The sequence below is a fragment of the Bubalus bubalis genome, chromosome 18 (assembly GCF_019923935.1).
Source record: "Bubalus bubalis isolate 160015118507 breed Murrah chromosome 18, NDDB_SH_1, whole genome shotgun sequence".
Classification (NCBI taxonomy): domain Eukaryota; kingdom Metazoa; phylum Chordata; class Mammalia; order Artiodactyla; family Bovidae; genus Bubalus; species Bubalus bubalis.
Genome location: NC_059174.1, coordinates 59,151,827 through 59,173,705, shown reverse-complemented (window position 1 = coordinate 59,173,705; position 21,879 = coordinate 59,151,827). Strand labels below are relative to the sequence as shown.

At 42.8% G+C, this 21,879-nt stretch overlaps 1 protein-coding gene across 1 annotated transcript; it reads left to right on the top strand.

The window, feature by feature from the left end:
* The first annotated feature begins 1,431 nt into the window (after positions 1 to 1,431).
* Positions 1,432 to 20,337, top strand: LOC102411053 (zinc finger protein 677-like). The gene is made up of 5 exons (XM_045163356.1): positions 1,432 to 5,018; positions 8,853 to 8,900; positions 10,144 to 10,213; positions 13,436 to 13,562; positions 19,643 to 20,337. Exons 2-5 carry the CDS (start codon positions 8,890 to 8,892, stop codon positions 20,335 to 20,337), a joined length of 903 nt encoding a protein of 300 aa, XP_045019291.1. The 5' UTR covers positions 1,432 to 5,018; positions 8,853 to 8,889.
* Positions 20,338 to 21,879: the final 1,542 nt, after the last annotated feature.

The window sequence follows — 21,879 nt, the reverse complement described above, 5'->3', positions numbered from 1 at the left end:
TCAAGAGATGGGAATACCAGGCCACCTGCCATGCCTCCTGAGAAATCTGTAGGTCAGGAAGCAACAGTTAGAAGTGGACATGGAACAACAGACTGGTTCCAAGTAGGGAAAGGAGTACGTCAAGGCTGTATATTGTTGCCCTGCTTATCTAACTTATATGCAGAGTACATCATTCAAAATGCTGTGCTGGATGAAACACAAACTGGAATCAAGATTGCTAGGAGAAATATCAGTAACTTCAGATATGCAGATGACACCACCCTTATGGCATAAAGTGAAGAACTAAAGAGCCTCTGGATGAAAGTGAAACAGGAGAGTGAAAAAGCTGGCTTAAAGGTCAACATTCAGAAAACTAAGATCACAGCATTCTGTCCCATCACTTCATGGCAAATAGTTGGGGAAACAATGGAAACAGACACTATTTTGGGGGCTCCAAAATCACTGCAGATGGTGACTGCAGCCATGAAATTAAAAGACACTTGCGTCTTGGAGGAAAAGCTATGACCAACCTACACAACATATTAAAAAGCAGAGACATTACTTTGCCGACAAGGGTCCATCTAGTCAAAGATATAGTTGTTGCAGTAGTCACGTATGGATGTGAGAGTTGTACTATAAAAAAAGCTGAGTGCCAAAGAATTGATGCTTTTGAACTGTGATGTCGGAGATGACTCTTGAGAGTACCTTGGGCTGCAAGGAGATCCAACCAGTCAATCCTAAAGGAAATCAGTGCTGAATTTTCATTGGAAGGACTGATGCTGAAGCTGAAACTCCAGTACTTTGGCCACCTGATGCAAAGAACTGACTCATTGGAAAAGACCCTGATGCTGGGAAAGATTGAAGGCAGCAGGAAAAGGGGACGACAGAGGATGAGATGGTAGGATGACATCACTGACTCAATGGACATGAGTTTGAGTAAGCTCTGGGAGTTGGTAATGGACTGGGAAGCCTGGTATGCTGCAGTCCATGGAGTCACAGACAGTCAGACATGACTGAGTACTGAACTGAACTGAGAGCATTACAGTAAGTGTATCTTAGCAGGTGTTTGAAAAGGAGTACCCAGGCAAAAGAGCTTAGATAAATTCAAGAGATACACCAAAAACCCAATGAGGATCCATCAGAGTTTCTAGAAAGAGTTTATCATACTTATAGGCACTACTCTGATGCAAACCCTGAGGCCTCGGAAAATAATGAGAATGGTAAACATAACTTTTATTGGACAAAGCTCCCCAGATATAAGAAACTCACAAAAGTTAGATGGTCCATTTGGAATGACCCCTTCTCAACTTGCAGATGTTGCTTTAAAAGTGTTCAACAACAGGGAACAGCAAACGAAGCAAGAAGATGCAGGACTGAAAGCCACATTACCTGGTGGCAGCAGTGGATTCCCAGAGCACGAGTAACCTGAGGAGAGGTGAGCCACCGTGGGAGAAGGAACAACACGCTTAGTGTAAGGAGGGCACTGGAAAACAGACTGTCCTTGGCTAAGGAGTAAGAAGGAAAACAGTAACAGACAGGAGCCTGTCGTTGCAGTAGAAGGAGATGAACACTCTGATGATGCCCCAGGAGCCCCGGGTACCTGTGACAGTGGGGACAAGCTGACTGACCTTCTGATAGCTACAGTGCAGCATACTTAGTAGATACCAAGATGGCGCAGAGAATGATTCAATCCATCCCAGTCACAGGACTTTCTGGAGAAGTGCAAAGCTGTTTTGTCTTACAACCTCTGCAGTGCCGATTAGGGGACCTCAATCTGAAACACAGTTTCTTATATATGCCAACGTGTCAAATCCCTCTTTTGTAAATTAAATGCACAAATAACTTTTTCATCAGAACAGCTTGACATCAGCATCCTGTCGGGGCACCCGGGAAGCAGGCAGATGACACTTGTGGACACTCTGGAGAAGGCGACTGATTCCCCCTCCCCAAGTATACAAAAAGGTAAGGCAGGAAGTGTGGGCTGACAACACTCCAGGGAAGGCCGACAAACACGTGGCCAATACAAATCCTGTTATTAGGGACACTGGAGGGATTCCCTGGTGGTTCAGTGGTTACAAGTTGGCACTTTCGCTACAGTGGTCCGGGTTCAATTCCTGGTGAGGGAACTTAGGATCCTGCAAACTGTGCAGGACAGCCAGAAAAAAATAAAGGACACTGGGACACCTAATTTAAAACAGTACCTTCTGAGGCAAGAGACCCCAAAAATAATTCAAACAATTCTTGAAAAGTTGGCTTAACTGGGACGAATTAAACCTTGTAGATTCCTATATAAAACTGCTATCCTCCCAAAGAGCTGAACTCCGCAGTGTACGAATCATTGTCCAAGACAGGAGGGCCATTAGTGAGACAGCCCAAGATTTGCAGCCTTAACAGTAATCCATATATGTTCTGCGCACAACTACTGTGGGACAATACTGCTGGTTCTCAGTTCTGGGCTTGAAGGACACTTTCCCCTGCATTCCTACTGCAGAAGAACCACTGCAGCTGTCTGCTCTCTGGTGGCAGGACCCAGAAACGCAGGGAGTCCAACAGTACTGCTGGACAGTGTTGCCTCAAGGACTGAAGATTTCCCCTACCTTGTTTGGGGAAATGTTGTCTAGGGTTCTTACTCCAATGTTTGTCGATGACTTCATCGACATGTCTACATGTCTACAAGCGAAATATCTAAAAAATACCATAGGAACCCTGAACTCGGCCAATTGTGGATGGAACGGCTCCCAGAAGAAGGCAACAAGCAACAAGTCATGTACCTGGGTTTCATCCTCTGCCTGACAGAAAATAGGCAACTGCCAGCTTGGGAACACCCAAGACACACAGAGCTGAGGGGCTTCTGGGAAAGGCAGGATTCTGTCGAATTAGGATCTCGAACTCAGGCTTTAAAAGGACGTATCTTGAGCTCTTTACTTTGACAAAAGAGCACCAAACAGCCTGTGAAATGAGAAATACAAGGTTAGTCTTGGCTCCAGCTTTGGAACGAGCAGACTTAAACCTTTCACACTGTAGGTCCATGAGAGACAAGGCATGAGTCTCAGATATTAATTCAAGCTCTGGGAAACATCCCTCGGCTCACTACTTACTTCTCAACTAAAACAGACTGTTCAGGGTGGCCCCCTAGCCTTCGAGCTGTAGCAGCTCCTGCCAGACTTCAGGAAACCGAGCAGTTCACCCTGGGGTGACCCACCACTGTGTACATCTCTCACCATGTCCTTTGTTCGGGCTTCCCTGGTAGCTAAGTTGATAAAGAATTTGCCTGCAATGCAAGAGACTTCGGTTCGATTCCTGGGTCGGGAAGATCCCCTGGAGAAGGGATAGTCTACCCACTGCAGTATTCTGGTCTGGAGAATTCCATGGACTGTATAGTCCATGCGATTGCAAAGTGTCAGACATGACTGAGCAACTTTCACTTCATTTCATGTCCTTCACTGGAACAAAAAGGAGGTATTGGCTGACTTCTGGGAGAATGGGAAAGTACCAAGCCATTCTCTCAGGCAATTCCACTCTAAAACCTCAGGTTACTTTGGCCCTAAATCCAGTGTCACTGCTCCCGACAGCTGCTGCACAACCCCCTGAGGATGACTGCCTCAAAGAGACCGGGCTCAACACACAACCCTTGGCTGAGCCGGATGTGGACCTGTTCATGGATGGAAGCAGCTTCACGGACCAAGGCAGGGGACGTATTCAGTATGTAGTGAAAACCCTTTGTGTTTTTTGCCACACAGCCTACAAGATCTGAGTTCCCCAACCAGGGATCAAACACGCACTCCCTGCAGTGGAAGTGCAGTCTTAACCACTGGACCGCCAGGGAAGTCCTGTGGTGCTAACCCTTGAAAAAGTGGTAGAAGCAAAAGCCCTGCCTCTAGGGAGCTCAGCTCAGGAGGCAGAAGTCACTGCTCTGACAAGAGCCCTACGGCTCACTGAAGGCACGTGAGTGATACATACAGAGGCTCCTTCTCTGCGTTCTCTGTGGTGCCTCCTCACAGCACTATCTGGAGAGAAGGGGCTCCTCACTTCAGACAATAAAGACAGAAAACATGCTTTGAGATCCTGTCACTATGAAGAGCCATCCACAAGCCCTCACTGGTGGCCGGAGTGCACTGTCCAAGCCAGTAGAAGGGTGAAATTCATATAATCCAAAGCAACCAGTTAGCTGACCAAGCTGCAAAGGCAGGCAGCAAAGGCAGGTGATTCTCAAGCCATTAGAGGATCACTACAGATCAACTTGTCAAAATACCAGGTGGTGTATCCGGAAAAGGAGTGGGGATTCACTCTGGACCACACCACACCCGGGGGAGATGTGTGCGTGTGGAACTGTCCTGTCTCCTGAGGCCCTCTTGCACTCCGTGCCACACCACACTGTAACAGCACCCACACCAGGAGAGAAGCCACAACGGATTCACAAGTTCATAATGGAGGCTAACCTGCGGAAGACCATCCAGCAAGCCCCTCAGACTTGCATGATTTGTGCTAAATATAAAGACTGCTCTCAGACCTCCCCAGATGGGGACCCAACACAGGAACCTGGGTCACCCAGGACTGGCAAGCAGGCTAAAGTAAATCAAGTTGATAAGGATAGAGAAAAGAGACAGAGTAGGTGACTAAATAGTTAACCCCACTAGGGGATTGTAAGTAAAGAAAAAGGTATAGGAGACTCTGTACGTTAAAGGATCAGTCAAGAAAGCAGGTTTTCTCAGCCACAAAACCATGTGGCAAAGGCACAGATCCTGCCCCCAAAGAATAAAACAACGGTGGCATGAGCCTCACATCCTGCCCGGTGGGCTCAGTAAGTTAATGACCCCCTAGGACATACTTCTTTGTGTGCTCTAAAAACAAAAATATAAGGAAAAGGTGACATTATGCTGAAACCTGAGATGATTTACCAAATTTTTTTGCATTTGCATTGAGCCATTCGAGTCCAAGCTTGACCCTGTAAGGACAAGAAAATTCCCCCGCCCAATGAGGAGGAGGAGCTGACGATGAAAGCTGACTTCTAATCAAGAAGTTTGAGCATAACTTTGCTAGTGGGTGAGATGAGTGCAATTGTGCGATAGTTTGAACATTCTTTGGCATTGCCTTTCTTTGGGATTAGAATGAAAAGTCACGTTTTCCAGTCTTGTGGCCACTGCTGAGTTTTCCAGATTTGCTGGCATATTCAGTGCAGCACTTTCACAGCATCATCATTTAGGATTTGAAATAGCTCAGCTGGAATTCTATCACCTCCAGTAGCTTTGTCCATAGTAATGTTTCCTAAAGCCCACTTGACTTCACATTCCAGGATGTCTGGCTCTAGGTTCATGATCACACCATCATGGTTACCTGGGTCATTAAGATCCTTTTTGTATAGTTCTTCTGTGTATTCTTGCCACCTTTTCTTAATCTCTTCTGCTTCTGTTAGGTCCATACCATTTCTGCCCTTTATTATGCCCATCTTTGCATGAAATGCTCCCTTGGTATCTCTAATTTTCTTGAAGAGGTCTCTAGTCTTTCCCATTCTATTGTTTTCCTCTATTTCTTTGCATTGTCCACTTAAGAAGGCTTTCTTATTTCTGCTGGCTATTCTGTGGAACATTTCATTCACATGGGTTTATCTTTCCTTTTCTCTTTTGCCTTTCACTTCTCTTCTTTTCTCAGCTCTTTGTAAGGCTTCCTCAGACAAGCATTTTGCCTTTTTGCATTTCTTTTTCCTTGTGATGGTCTTGATCACTGCCTCCTGTACAATGTCATGAACCTCCGTCCATAGTTCTTTAGGCATTCTGTCTATCATATGTACTCCCTTGAATCTATTTGTCACTTCGACTGTGTAATCATAAGAGATTTGATTTAGGTCATACCTGAATGGTGTCTTGTGGTTTTCCCTCCTTTCTTCAATTTAAGTCTGAATTTGGCAGTAAGGAGTTCATGATCTGAGCCACAGTCAGCTCCTGGTCTTGTTTTTGCTGACTGTATAGAGGTTCCCCATCTTCAGCTGCCAAGAACATAATCAATCTGATTTCAGTATTGACCATCTGGTGATGTCTTTGTGTAGATTCATCATCTCCTGTTGTTGTAAGAGGGTGTGTCAACTAAAAGAGATGTACAACTTGAGAGTTGCAAGTTAAGTTTTATGTGGGGAAAATGAGGACAGCAGCCAGGAAGACAGCATCTCAGATAGCTCTGACAGGTGTCCAGAGATCTTTGACTATTAAGACCTAGTCCAGTAATAGCACATTGAGCAGCGTATCAGCAAAAACCTTCTTCAGAATGGGGAATGAGCCTTCCCAGCAACGTGGGAACAGATGGTCATGAAATGCCCTGCAAAGTATGGTCATATTTGCTAAATGGTCATATCAGTAGAATAGTCTGAGCAGTCTGAGAGACTGCTCCAAAGCAGCAGTGGGGGAAGTTCAATATATAAGGTTTTGGTGAAGGGGAAGTTCAATACCATGAAGCACCCATTTCACAAAAGGTTTTTTTTAGTCATGAGGATGTGATGTTACCATGAAGGGATTTAGTGCTTCTCTGGATAGGAGGAGATGCAAGGATTGAGATCATAAAGTCTGTTCCTAAAAACATCCAACTCTCTACAGACCAGTCCTACCAGAGTCCCTGGAGCAGAGTGCCTCGCTCCACTCTGAAGTCCCTCCGGGGCTGTTGAAAGTCAATAGCTTTAGCAGAATGGGGTTCAATCTCCGTGGAGGCAGAGGGTAAATGCCTTTGCCGTTCGATTGTTGGCAGTGCCCTTGATAAGTGACAATTTGTAGTTGACACGGCCCTCTTGTAGTCATACATCCAATCATGTTTTGGGGGGCATTTCATGAACATTTTGTCTCGAGTTGCTGGGAAGGCTCGTTCCCAGTTCTGAAGAAGGCTTTTTCTGATAGGTCACTCAGTGTGCTATTAGTGGATTAGGTCTCCATAGTCAAAGATCTCTGCAGACTTGTCTTCTGGTTATGGTCTGGGAAAGTATTCCTTCTTTTTGCATTTTCCCATATCTCAGTTCAATTCAGTCACTTAGTCCTGTCCAACTCTTTGCGACCCCAAGGACTGCAGGACACTAGGGCTCCCTGTCCATCACCAACTCCCAGAGCTTACTCAAACTCACGTCTATCGTGTCAGTGACGCGATCCAACCATCTCATCCTCTGTTGTCCCCTTCTCCTCCTGCCTTCAGTCATTCCCAGCATCAGGGTCTTTCCCAATGAGTTAGTTCTTCACATCAAGTGGCCAAAGTATTGGAATTTCAGCTTTAGCATCAGTCCTTCCAAAGAATATTCAGGACTGATTTCTTTTAGGATTGACTAATTTGATCTCCTTGCAGCCCAAGGGACTTTCAAGAGTCTTGTCCAACATGACAGTTCAAAAGCATCAATTCTTCGGCACTCAGCTTTCTTTATAGTCCAACTCTCACATCCATACATGACTACTGGAAAAATCATAGCTTTCACTACATGGACCTTTTTTGATAAAGTCTCTGCTTTCTAATATGCTGTATAGGTTGGTCACAGCATTTCTTCCAAGAAGCAAGTGTCTTTTAATTTCATGGCTGCAGTCACCATCTGCAGTGATTTTGGAGGCCCCCACACTCAAAAAAAAGTCTCTCACTATTTCCATTGTTTCCCCAACTATTTGCCATGAAGTGATGGGACCGGAAGACATGATCTTCGTTTTCTGAACTTTGAGTTTTAAGCCAGCCTTTTCACTCTCCTCTTTCACTTTCATCAAGAGGCTCCTTAGTTCTTCTTCATTTTCTGCCATAAGGCTGGTGTCATCTGCATATCTGAGGTTATTGATATTTCTCCCAGCAGTCTTAATTCCAGCTGGTGCTTCATCCAACCCGGCATTTGGCATGATGTACTCTGCATATAATTTAAATAAGCAGGGTGACAATACACAGCCTTGATGTACTCCTTTCCATATTTGGAACCAGTCTTGTTCCATGTCTGGTTCTAACTTGCTTCTTGACCTGCATACAGATTTCTCAGGTGGCAGGTCAGGTGGTCTGGTATTCCCCTCTCTTTAAGAATTTTCCACAGTCTGTTGTGATCTGCACAGTCAAAGGCTTTGGTGTAGTCAATAAAGCAGCAGTAGATATTTTCTGGAACGCTTGCTTTTTTGATGATCCAGCAGATGTTGGCAATTTGATCTCTGGTTCCTCTGCCTTTTCTAAATCCAGCTTGAACATCTGGAAGCGGAAATTACTCCCATATCTAGAGTAACATTATTATAATCACTGATCACATATTGAGCTTATACACTTGATCAACTGCTTCAAGTCCAGTCATCATTATTTTTGTTGGAGGCTCACACACTTGGTTTGGAGACAACAATGGCAACCCACTCCAGTATTCTTGCCTGGAGAATCCCAGGGACAGAGGAGCCTAGTGGGCTGCTGTCTATGTGGTCGCACAGAATTGGACATGACTGAAGCAACTTAGCAGCAGCAGCAGCAGTGACTGAAGGAGCTGAGAGAAAGAGTGAGCTGAAAGGAAGCATAGCCACTTGGGAGTGCCAGAGAGTTGGGAGGGAGGGAAGGCAGAGATGGAAGAAGAAAAGCAGAAATATAGGGAGATTGAGGATCACCTGGGAGGTTGGAGAGAAAGCAATTTGAAGGCGAACAGATGGCAGAGAGAGGCGGGGTGGGAGGCAGGGAAGAAGTAGAGAGGAGGACGGGCACAGCAGGAGAGCAGAGAAAGGGAGACATAGAAAGAAGTAGGGAAACAGATCAGCCAAATGGAATGGAAACAGCTGGTGTGCAGGTGATGGTGGGGGCTAGATCCAGAAGAGTGCTGAATCAGTTGGGTAAGAATTATTAAGTCGTTATACATTAATTTTTGGCTTTAAAATCTAATGCAAATCTTGTTTCTTTAAATTATATAGATAAGAACAAGAATTGCAAAATTTCTGTCTGTGACGCATGTGTATTTTGTAAGTATTTGTATTAAAAGAGCATACATGTGTAGAGCCTGTTGAGGTGGGGGCTGCGACAGTTACTTGATTCTCTCAGGTGTGGGTCACCCCCTTCCCTATTCCTGGTGAGGAGTAGAGGTTATGTGAGAGAAGAAATGGGGCAAGAACTGACTGACTCTTACTATATGATGCCTTTTCTAGGAACTTTAAACATGTTCTTTGTGATGGTTTTGCTTTTGGCTTTCTGATTTCTTTACATTTAATTATTTTTATAGCTTGGGATAAAGATTTGTTCATTCACTTGCGAGTTTCTTGTAAACAATTATGGAGATTTGTCTCACTTGGGACAACTTGGATAAATATAGAGAATATTATGGTAAGTGAATTAAGACAGACAGCGGAAGACTGGTATTATATGTCCTTCCATTATATGGAGTGTAAAAAAAAAATGAAACTCACTAGTACCAGAGGGTAGGATGGTGGTCATCTGGAGCTGGGAGGTGGGGAAGATGGGGAGATGTTGGTCAAAAGGTAGAGACTTTGAGTTGTGAAATGAGTGCGTCCTGGGGAGGTGCGTGCAGCACGCTGACCGTGGTTAATCCTGTTCTGTTACTGCCTGCTGGGAATGTGTCAGGAGGGTAGTCATGAGTGTTGTCACCACACACGGAACATGGGGATTTGGAGGTGATGGACGTGTTGGTTCGTGGATTGTGATAAATATTTCACAGTGTACATGTGTTATATGGTCACGTTTTATGGTATGTATACACATAATCCTTTCAGTAGTTGGTTCTCCCCCATCAGACACACGCCTCAGGTTCTCGTGTGGGGCCTCACCCCAGGAATGTGCATAGGCCGCAGATGATTCCGATCTGGATCCTGCATTGCGCACCAGGGCTCTTAGCCTCCACTTCTGAGACCGAGATCAGGCCCTGGGGGAGGGGAGGGCGCTCTGCTGCTAGTGGGGCTGGACCAGGGACTGCCGTGTGACCTGAAGGGCATCGTGGGGTCAGCAGAGGTGCCCCCTGCTGCTGTGTGCATGAGGCCTCACCAGGAGGGGAGTGTGGCCAAGGAAAGTGTGGGAAAGGCCCCTGTTGGTCTCTCTGCGGTACTTGTCTGTCCTGAGTCCCTCCTGAGACAGTGGCCACAGAGGACTGTCTCTTCCACAGGGTGAGGGCTTCCCTTTGTGTGTGGTTGGGGCTCAGGAAAGGGAGGTGTTGACTCTAAGCATTAAGCAGCATGTTTTCAACTTTCATGGTAGAACTGTGAAGACTCATGGACGAAGAGGCCCAGAAGAGGAAAGAACAGGAGTCAGGCATGGTCTTTCTCAGGTAGGGTCATATTCTGAGTGGATTCTCACACTGCCTTCCTGAAATGCCCATCTCAGGATCGCTAATCGTGTCTGACTCTCGAGTGTCCTGTCTGACTCCTGTACACGCACACTCACCCCGGGCCTTCCTTCAGGGCCTGTCATCTCCACTTAGATCCCGTCTCCCCATGACCCGGTGACGTAGAGCTTGTGAGGAGGTTCCCCTGAGCACCATCCTGGGCAGGGCTTCTCACACACGGGTTGGAGACGGGGTCTTGGTGCTGTTGAGCAGCAGGGACTGTTTAGGGCCCATCTGGATGTGCTGTCTGTGCTCTGTCAACCAGGGTAAAGAAGCTGTACGTGGACCTCAGGTATTAACACATTCAGTACACGGTAAAATCTGCAAAAGAGGCCAATGAGTGGAAATCAGTTCTGACTTTTTATAGTACATTTAAAACTAAATGAGCACCTCCTTGAAAACTTAAGTGTTTGGGAATGGAATGGAACGTTCAGAAAGAGTTGTCAGGGCTAGGGAGTGTTTCATTACGCCATCTAATTTAAACTGTGAAATCAGGCCTACTAAGATTTTTTTCTTTCTTTTTTGACCACATGATGCATTCTCCAGGGTCTTAGTTTGCTGAGTAGGGCTCGAACCTGAAACCCTGCAGTGGAAGTGAGGGATCTTAACTACTGGACCATTAGGGAATTCTCCAACTTTTCTAATCTTGATTCAGTATTTTCCTAATGGAATAAAATGATAAATTTTGGAGTTTGTTAATATTAAAATTAAATATACCTAAAATTAATGATAAAAATCACATTATGATTTTTAAAATATATTTATTTCCTACACTGTATCTTTATTGCTTCAGTGTCTTTTCCCTAGTTCTGGCGAGTGGTGGCCACTCTCTGGTAGCGGTGCACACAGTTCTCATCATGGTGGCTTCTCTTGTCTTGCAGCCCAGGCTCTAGAGCCTGCTGGCTTCAGTAGTTTCACTTTCTGGGCTCTAGATCTCTGGCTCAGGAATTGAGACTTACGGGCTTAGTTGCCCCTCAGCATGTGGGATCTCAGACCAGGCAACAACTCACATCTTTTGCATTGCCTAGTGGATTCTTTACTACTTACCCGTAGGGAGGGCCACATATTTTTAAATACAGGTATTTTATAAAGATTGGAAGAAATCTTCTGTATGTTATTTTCTGCTTGTATTACTTTTTATTTTTTTTGAACTAGAGTAAGATAATGTTGAGGGCTTCCTGGTAGTACAGTGACTAAGAATGTGCCTGCCAATGTAGGGTGCACGGGTTCCATCCCAGGTCCGGGAAGATGCCTCAGAGCAACTAAGCCCATGGGCCACAACTACTGAGCCTGTGCTCTAGAGCCCGGGAGCCCCCACACTCTAGAGTGTGTGCTCCGAAACAAGAGAAGCCACTGCAATGAGAAGCCCCTGCACAGCAGCTGTAACTAGAGAAAGCCCACTCACAGCAACGAAGACCCAACATAAGCAAAATAAATAAGCTTTGAAAAAGAAATAGAATGTTGACATAGTTACTGAATGAAGAAGTAAAATGAAAGAAGAGAATGGAAACCCACTCCAATATTCTTGCCTGGAGAATTCCATGGATAGAGCAGCTGGCGGGGCTGCCATCAGGGGGGTTGCAAAGGGTCTGGCATGAGTAAGCAGGTAAACAACAACTTCTGCCCACAGCAGATTGAACTCTGAAAAACAAATCTAAGCATCTAACTTTCCTCTTGCTGATTCTTCAGTGACTTCCTGTAGCTTTTGGAATCAAGTCCTAAATCCATAGATCTTGCATAAATTAGCCTCTGCCTGGCATCACCCCATATACATTTGCTGTGTGCCAGTCACACTGGCTGATTTTCTGTTCAGTAAATATCTTCCTGCCTCAGAGCTGGCACTCAGGCTGTTCTCTCTGCTTGCAACACTCTTCCATTTCCCGCCTTACCAATCCTAAGTGTTTCTTCCTCACAGAGACCTTGTCTGATTTCTCAGTGTAGGTTAAGACTTTCTGTTTTATCTTGTCCTAGCACCAGACCTGTGTCAGAGCACTTATTTCAGTAGTAACATTAAAATTGTGGATTTAATTGTCTGGCTGGCTGCTAGATGATGATATTGGCTGGCTGGCTGCTAGATTGTAAGCTCCATCATGTTTACTGCTGTATTTCAAGTTTGAGGCTCAAAGCTGATGCAGAATAAATTTTGATAGAATGAAAAAAAAAAAAGACAACTCTTTTTGTTTCAATCAATTGTGTGTTTACACATGCATGCATGAATGCATGGATATGTAACTCCATGGTTTTATTACAAAAACACCATCTCATAAATAATGGTGTATGTTTTGTAGCAGTTTCAGTTGTATCTTAAGTGTATTTCATGGCGTTAAGTTTTTTCTACATCATCACATGAATGATGTAAATTTTAGTAAGATTATTAACATTGTGTGGGTTGCCATGGAGAGGGTGTGACCCTGTATTGTGACCATTTATGTTGTTCTATTGTATTTCAGCTTCCTTGAACTTGTTTCAGGTATTCTCAGGGAACTCTCTATGGATGCACTTTCCTTCTCAGGTAGTTAACTGGTTGATTCTTTAGGTTCAGTTGTCTCTTCCAACCACCTGAGCTCAGGTGCTGTAGCCTCATTTCTTAACTGTTTGATCTGAGTGATTTCTTAGAGTGACAGAGTTTTCTCCCCAGTAAGATGGACACAGATCTTTCTCTAACGTGCTGTTATGTGGATGACAAGTTCATCCGTGTGAAGTCTTTAGAGTAATGCTTAGTGTGTAGGACGTGCTGAAACACCTGTCGTCAGTGTGATGATGTCGTCATCATCACAATGTGTGTTCTTTTAAAGTCACTGTGGACTTTGTCATCTCTGAAGACACCAGTCTTGCTGTAACTCGTCTAGATAGTGACACTATGTCACTCACTGTGTTGAATGTAACACTTCTGCGTAGACAACCCAGTGCTGGTTTTAATTTGTGTATTTTTCATGTATTGTCCACATACACGACAAATTCATGTTGATTGCAGGATATCATAATCTTAGGAAAAAAGAGGAAATTTTAAATTAGAGACCAACAGATGGCTTCAAGCAGCTTTTAATGGATCTATCAGAATATTACTTCAACTGAATTGAGCTTTACCCCTCTCACCTCTTCTCATTTTGTGTGAAACTAAGAATCGTCCTCAGGGCCCGTTGGTGAAATGTGTTTTCATTTCAGACACAGTTGAGCTTCAAGGATGTGTTCGTAGATTTCACTCCTGAGGAGTGGGAATGCCTCGACCCTGCCCAGAGGTCTTTGTACAAGGATATGATGGTGGAGACCCTCAGGAACCTGCTGTCTGTGGGTGAGGATCATTTCCCTCGGGCATGGGGATCTGCCCTGGGGTACCTCTGCATGTTCCCTCTTTACCTTTGGAGATCCCCTGTTTTTGTTAACTAAGCTCAAAACCTTGCTGACTCATACATGTAAAGCTTCCTGATTGGCATCAGAAGGTTAAACTTGTCTTTCCTTCAGGTAACCTGCCCAATGTGTGATATACAAGGAGTTTCTCCACAGCTCGAGTGTTTATAAAGCTGATTTCAAACTTTGAAATATCCAGTTGCCTGTTTTCTAGCCCTGTGTTCTTGGCTCAGTAGTTCTTAGATAGGAACTAGATACCTGCTGCATGTTGTACTGTATATTATACTGTTCCCTGTGCATTGAGAAGGAGGCAGATCATAAATTCATTTGAGAAGTATTTTTCTGTCAGTTTATAATGTCCTCACTCCTTGGCTGACAAAAGAGCTGGATTCTACACCTGCCAATGCAGGAGACACGGGTTGGATCCTTGGTCTGGGAAGATCCCACACGTCACAGAGCAGCTACGCCTCTGTGCCTCAACTACGAGCCAGCACTCTAGAGCCTGGAAGCTGCAACTACTGAGCCCACATGGGACAAGTACTGAAGCCCATGCACCCAGGAGAAGCCGCAGCAAGTGAGGAGGACGAGCACTGCAACTGGAGAGTAGCCCCTACTTGTTGAACCTGGGGAAAAGACCAAGCAGCAACGAACACTCACCTGATCCAGAAGAAATGAGTACACCAATGTATTAAAAATGACAGATACATTTATTTTTTAAAAAGAGAGACAGGTTGGATTCTGGAAGAAGCCACAGTATGCGGCATTACTTCTGAGTAGGAACTTCTGTTTCTGATTTGAATGTTATCTCCATTCTTGTGGCACAAGGAAGAAGACCCCTGGATTGTGGAGAATGAGGTGCTAATAGCAGACATCCAGATGAGTGGGAAAGTATCCACAGTGTGCTCACAGGGCAACTGTCACAAGGACAGAAAGGAAGCCACACCATTCATGGTGTTTGGGAAACTCTCCAACTGGGAGAGTTGTGTGAGAAAACAGATGTTTAATGTTTGTGAACTCTCACAGGAGATTTGTCGTCTCCCTAACTTACGGCTCTGTTCTTCGACGTGTGAAATGTACAGCACCCTCCAGTGGTGCTGTAGCACCCACAGAGATGAAGGCAAGGTCTTTTTTTTTTTTTTTTTTTTTGGCCTGTACTGGGTCTTTTGTGCTGCGTGGACTTTTGTCTATTTGAGACGAGAGAGGGCTACTCTCTAGTTGGGGGAAGCACGGTCACTCATTGTGGCGGCTTCTTTTGTTGTGAAGCACAGGTCCTAGGCACATGGGCTTGAGTAGTTCTACCATACAAGCTCAGTATCTGTGGTTCATCAACTTATTCTCTGTGACATGTGAGATCTTCCCAGAATAAGAATCGAACCCATGTCTCCTGCATTACTAAGCAGATTCTTACCATGGAGCCACCAGGTTGTTAGGGAAATTAAATAAATAGTCTTGTTTAGGCTTCAAGACAAAGCAGTGCATTCTTCTGACCTTGCTTCTAACCTGCATGGAAACTGCCCTGAGTGTGAATGTCTGACTGTCTCCTGTGAATGCCAAGCTTGCAGCACCATAGATAAGTTAGGGGACAAATTGTGAGATTGTTCAGCCTTTGCAGGGGCCCTTGCCAACCAACCCCAGGCTTAGCACCATCCAAGTTGGCTCCTGGATCCTCCTCTCTGCCTACCGTGAGGTAAATAAAGGTAACTTAAAACTGTCTAAAGAGAAGTTACAACTGCAAAAAGAACTATGTGATTTGTGAGGATGATCACCCATATTACAATGTCACATTATATTTTGGTTGATCAAATCTTCACTTTTTAAGTCGACTCTCTTTAGTCGGCCCACAGCTCCAATAGTGTCCCCCACTGCCTTTCTGTCTCCATTCTTTGTCCTGTTGTGGCCTTACACCCCTCCCAACCCCTCTGTCTCCTTCTCCATCAGCTGGTCCCCTTCTAACTGCCCCAGTCTCTGAGTGGGGAGGGGGAGCTCAGGTTCCCCCACCCTAGCAAGTTTGTTTACCCCTTTAGATTCTTCTGATTAAAGATCCCCATCTCCCTGGAGGGACGTTCCAAGATTTTTATCAATCCTTCTGGCCCTGTTATCACAGTCAATTTGAGCACTATTTGATCTGTATTGTAGCCATAAAGCTATGACTATAGAAAGGAAAGATAACTTGTTTGATACAGCATGGCCATGATACTGTTTAGACTCTGGAGAAAACTGGTTAAGATGATTTTTTTTCTTTGAAAGTGCAAAACTGGTTCTTTTTAAATGTGGAATTAAAAACAGCAAGCTTGTTAAAAAGACCTGCCAAAAAAAAAGCTTAAGGTTAACCTTTGCCAGGGCTTCCCAGATGACTCTAGTGGTAAAGAACCTGAGAGCCCCTGGGGGAGACACAGGAGACGTGGATTTGATCCCTGGGTAGGGAAGATCCCCTGGAGGAGTGAGTGGCAACCCACTCCAGTATTCTTGCCTGGAGAGTCCCATCATGGACAGAGGAGCCTGGTGGGCTAGAGTCCACAGGGTTGCAGGGGGTTGGACAGGACTGAAGCGACCCTGCATAGCATGCAACCTTTGCCATGTCCTGGAAATACGTAACCCATTTTCCCAGGGATTTCAGTCTTGGGCAAATTAGAATTTTAAACCATGGGGTGAGGGGTGGGAAGAAAAAGGTGAAAGAGACATTTTAAATCTCAAGCAGGAAATTATGAGAGCTCTCATGTCTGTCCATCTGCATTTATGTTTGTCTCAGCATGTGTCTTTGTTTTTAGATAATATTGCTGAGGTTAATTTGTAAATGAGCTCTAATTCAATTGTTTGTTAAAAAAATAAAAAAAAGTAAGCACTTACAAATCAAAAAATTACAAGAGAAATTAACCTAAATGAATTTCAGGTTCATGTGAACTGGGAAATATTCAGTATTAAATATCTAGTATTAATGTTTGTTTGCTTATCTAATTAAGACATATCTTGTGTCTTGAACATTGTCTAATACTTTTATTGTACCTAGGTTTAATGTTAAGTAAGTTTGTCAACACTTAAAGTAACTCAAGTGAAGAAACTTTTAAAGAAAGAATGCAAATGCGATTGGAGCTTTTAGATAAACTCTGTTAGGAATGATTATACTTTAGAAATGTCTGTCTAAAATAATCTCTCCAGATTTGAATAACCTGAATTTCTAGGGTTGTGCTAAACTAAGTGATGAAAGTTCGTTGAATATCTAGGTCATTTCCAAATAAAATAAGATTCTGAAATACAGATTATTGAAAACTCATTTCCTCTTACAGACAAACTAAAGAGATTTTGGCCTATTAATGAATACATTTGGTGCCACCCTGAGATGTTCTCTATAAGAAAGCAAATATTCTTAGACATTATCACTGCTATTTACGTTCACCAGTCTACAAAATGCTAATATAACGGACAGCTCATGGTTGCTTAAGGAAAGTAAGATGTGTATTTTTAGAAAGAAAGATATGAGGAATGTGGGCCAATCACCTTGCTTTGTCCCCCCTGGTTAATTTGTCTCAGGACCCTCCCCTTGGGTACACAGGCACACCCTGGATCTTGAAGTAAAGGCTTCTCAGAGGAGCAAAACTCATTATGGCCTGGACTGATCCTCTCACTTTTAACTCCAAGGCACCTTTCTGTACTTGTGTACTGTCTCCTTTACCAGACAGGGTTTTTTCCTTTCTTTGTCCTTGCCATGACTGTTCCCTTGAATTAAGAGACAAACTGCCTGTTTACCCTGTTTTTTGTTGGCTGTAAATTCCTCAAGCGGAGCCCACCTATCTCTTATCTCAGGGCATGCAAGAGGAGGGTAGCTGATTGTAGATGTCCAACCTGCAGCCCTTCCAACTCCTACCTCAAAATTACATTTTATTAAGGAAAATGGAAAGTACTTCTGACCTACAGATGGCTGTTTCTAAATGAACAAAGTGATTTTTTTTTTGAAAGAGAGAGGTTTCATGGAAAGTGGACTCCAAGAAAAGAGGTCCCAGAAGGCAAGGTCTTTATATGTTCTGCAACAATCTGTCATTTGACTCCTGTCAACTTTGTTGCTTGACTTTGGGTAGCATGTGATGAGGTATTTCAAAGGGACTTACTTGCCCTTGTCCCCATCCTGTGGTAATTAGTGCTGTTAGGGGGCATAGACTCTTGTGTGTTTTATAGAAAAAATTAGAAGTTATTATTATTATTATTTTTTGCTGTGCCACATGGCAGTCTGGTTCTTAGTTCCCCATTCATGGATGGAATCTGTGCCCCCTACAGTGGAAGCACATGGTCCTAACTACTGGACCACAGGGCGTTTGCCTCAAAGGTTATTTTTGCTTAAAAGATATATTTACTTCCTGTCATGCTTATTGTGACATGTCTCTTTGTCTACATTACATCTTGTATGTTGTTATTTTACATTTCGTTCCCAAGAGAGTTGTCTCTGACTCTAGTTAACTAGGTTTTCCAATCACATTCCTTTATCTTCATAACAGTACATTAAAAATTTATTTAAAATTTGTTTGTTTTTGGCTGCACCGGGACTTTGTTGCTTCAGGGGCTTTTCTCTACTTGCAGCGAGCAAGGGCTACCCTCTAGTTACAGTGCATGGACTTCTCATTCTAGTGGATTCTCTTGTTGCAGTGGGTGGTCTCTGTGTGTTTGCGCCGTAGTTGTGGCTCCCCAGCTCTAGAGCACAGAATCATCACGTGTGGCCTACAGGCTTAGTTGTTCTCAGGCATGTGGGAATTTCCCGGATCAGGGATCAAACCTGTGTGCCCTACACTAGCAGGTGGATTCTTTACCTCTGAGCCACAAGGGAAGCCCCAAAGCTTGTTCCTTTACACATATCTTGGAGCCAATGAACTGGGTGAGTTTAGGTTACTGTGTAGATAGGGAGTTGATGTATTGAATGATTATTGTGTAAGCAGAAAATGTTTCACTCATTTTTTGTTTTTTAAAAATGACGGTCTTTTTGTATTACACAATAGAACTGACATGAACCACTTATTAATGTCATAAAATGCCTATATGTCTATCTACTGATAGATTTCTAACAGGTATGTAGAAAAGTGTTTATTTTTTTATTTTTAAAATTATTTTAGGGAATTCCCTGACAGTCCAGTGGATAGGATTCAGGAGTTTCACTGCAGCGAGCATGGATTTAATCCATGGTCAGGGAACCAAGATCTCATAAGCCACATGGTCCAGCAAAAAAAAAAAAATATATATATATATATATGTGTATATATATATATATATAGTTTACAGAATTCTTTATTTTCTCAATGCCATATTTGTTGAACAGTTACTAACTGCCATTTATTTTTTACATTATTCATTAGAATGTTTCTTTTGCATTGTTTACAATTCCAATGTATTGCCTGTTTGATGCTTGTTTTCTCAGTTGCTCAGTCCTGTCTGACTCTTTGTGATCTCATGAACTGTGGCCCAGCAAGCTTTCCTATTCATGGAATTTTTTTAAGGCAAGAATAGTGCACTGCGTTGTGATTTCCTGCTCCAGGGGATCTTTTCTCCCCAGGGATTGTATCCCCCTGTGCCGTGTCTTCTGCATTGGCAGGCAGTTTCTTTACCACTGAGTCACCTCTCTAGTCCTGTATGTTCTTTACCATTTAAATAAGTATAAGTGTGCATAAAGTGTGTACAATATACCATTAGTTTCTCCTCAATAATGAGACAGCAGTGTGTTTAGTACAAAGTAGGATGAGCTTTGAGGTCATGGTGGGAAAATACGTTTTCTTTGTGAACTGACATGAGTTTGCATAAAATGAATGTTTTCTGATTGTGTCTGAAACTACACTACCCTAAAGTTAATTTGAATTACCTATGGTCACTCTTTAATAAAGAGTTCTATTCTTTTAGTGTTCTATAGTTTTAAGATCATCATTGCAAAGATTAATAATTCTGTTCAGAATGGATATGACTTTTGGCATAATATCATGTGTTTGACAAGAAATGATTTATTTATGAATTGTAACTAATAGAATACCTGTGGTTCTTTATGTCTTGTAGATATGTCTCATATACATATGACCAAGAAATTACAGACAAAAGCAAGCAGTGGTAAAGGGGAAATTTTTCAAAGAGTGATGTTTCAAAGAGCTGAAAGCCTTGAAATCAAAGATTTTCACCTCAGGAAGATCCAGGATTGTCTGTGGACAGATGATGAAAGAAATGACAAAGGAATGTCTACATCCCATAACAAAACCTCACTTATGGAAGAGATCATCATAGTAGAAGTGATGCAGGAAATGGACCTTTTGAAAGGCATGGATCAACCTCAGGATGAACTGCAGATGGTACAGTGTGAAGGGATAATTTTTGAATGTAGTCAAGTTGTGACAAACGTCAGTGCCTCAGGTTTATTGTCTCAGAGAACTTGTAGTGTCTGCAAAGGCTTTTCTCATAAACATGAGAATGCTGTTATGCACCCTTCAGAACTGTTACCAGACCATGAACCACAAAAGAAAAGACCTGGCAAATGTAATGAGTATGACATAACCTTTCTTCAGGACTCAGAACTCACTAGACATCAAAGAATCCATATAGTAGGAAAACCATATAAATGCGACGTGTGTGACAAGGCTTTTAATCAAACTACAAAACTTGCAATGCATTGGAGAATTCATACTGGAGAGAAACCACATAAATGTGATGTATGTGGCAAGGCCTTTAATCAAGCTGCAAAAATTGTAATTCATTGGTGATATCATATGAGAGAGAAACCATATAAATGTGATGTATGTGGCAAGGCCTTTAGTCAAACTTCAAACCTTGCAGTTCATCAGAGAATTCATACTGGAAAGAAGCCATACAAATGCAATGTATGTGACAAGGCATTTAGTCATACTGCAAACCTTACTGTTCATCAGAGAATTCATACTGGAGAGAAACCACATAAATGTGATGTGTGTGGCAAGGTGTTTAGTCATACTGGAAAACTTGGTATTCATCAGAGAGTTCATACTGGAGAGAAACCATATGCATGAGGTATATGTGGCAGGGCTTTCAGTGTGAATGCAAACCTTGCAGTTTATCAGAGAATTCATACTGGAGAGAACCTTACAAATATAAAAATTTTGACAAACCATTTAGGCACAGTCATCCATAACTCATCATCAGGCAGTTCAGACAGGAGAGAAACCATATAAATATGATATATATATGGCCAGTGCTTTATTTGAAATGATGAACTTAGAAACCATTGGAGAATTCACACTAGAGAGAAACATTAGAAATGTGACAATTGTGAGAAACATTTTAGTGCAAATGTCGTGAGTGTGGCAAAGCCTTTAGTCAGTGCTCAGGCCTTATAATTCAGAGAATTCATACTGCATAGAAAACATACAAGTGAAATGAATGTGGCAGTTTCTAGTGCATGTTCAGCATTAACTGCACATTAGGCAGTTCATACAGGAGAGAAACCACATAAATGTTATTATGTGGCAAACCCTTCAGTCACAAGGAATGACGTTGCAGATCATCTGAGAATCCATACGGCAGTGAAAACTTAGACATGTAGAGAATGTGGTAAAATATATCAACTTTTTGACCCTCAGAAAATTCAAACTGGAGGAAAACTACACAAATGTGTTAGGTGTGGGAAAGCTTTGATTCTGTGTTCAGGCCTAACTCACCATCACTTAATTTTTTTTTTTTTCAATATTGTGATGGTTTTTGCTGTACATCATCATGAATAGGCCATAGGTGTACATATGTCCCCTCCCTCCTGAACCCACCTCTCTCACCACCGTATTCCTGCAGATTATCCGAGAGCACTCGCTCTTACATCAAACTCCCACTGGCTCTTTTACATATGGTACTATATATGTTTCAGGGCTAATCTCTTAAATCCTGCCATCCTATTTCTTTTGTTTTTTTTTTCAATAGTTTTTCCTTAGCATTACTCTTTCTATCCATATGTTACGACCCAGATTTAATGTTTAATTTACATTTTTTTCCTGCCTTACACTAACAAATACATAAGTCAATGAGTTATTCTGAGACTTTTGTAACATTAAAATGCATGTAGACAATGACAGGGAACATAGTAGGTGCCCTGTAAATGTAAAGAAAGACAGTTCCTTTAGCACCTGAGTTGCTACACATAGAAATACACATAGAAATATTCATAAATAGTGCCAAGTTGATAATTTTGGTGAAAATAAATTCTAATGTCTTCTTAAGACTTTATATTTTACAATGTGCTTTGTTGTCCACAACAGACAGATCTTTAAGAAACAGACAAC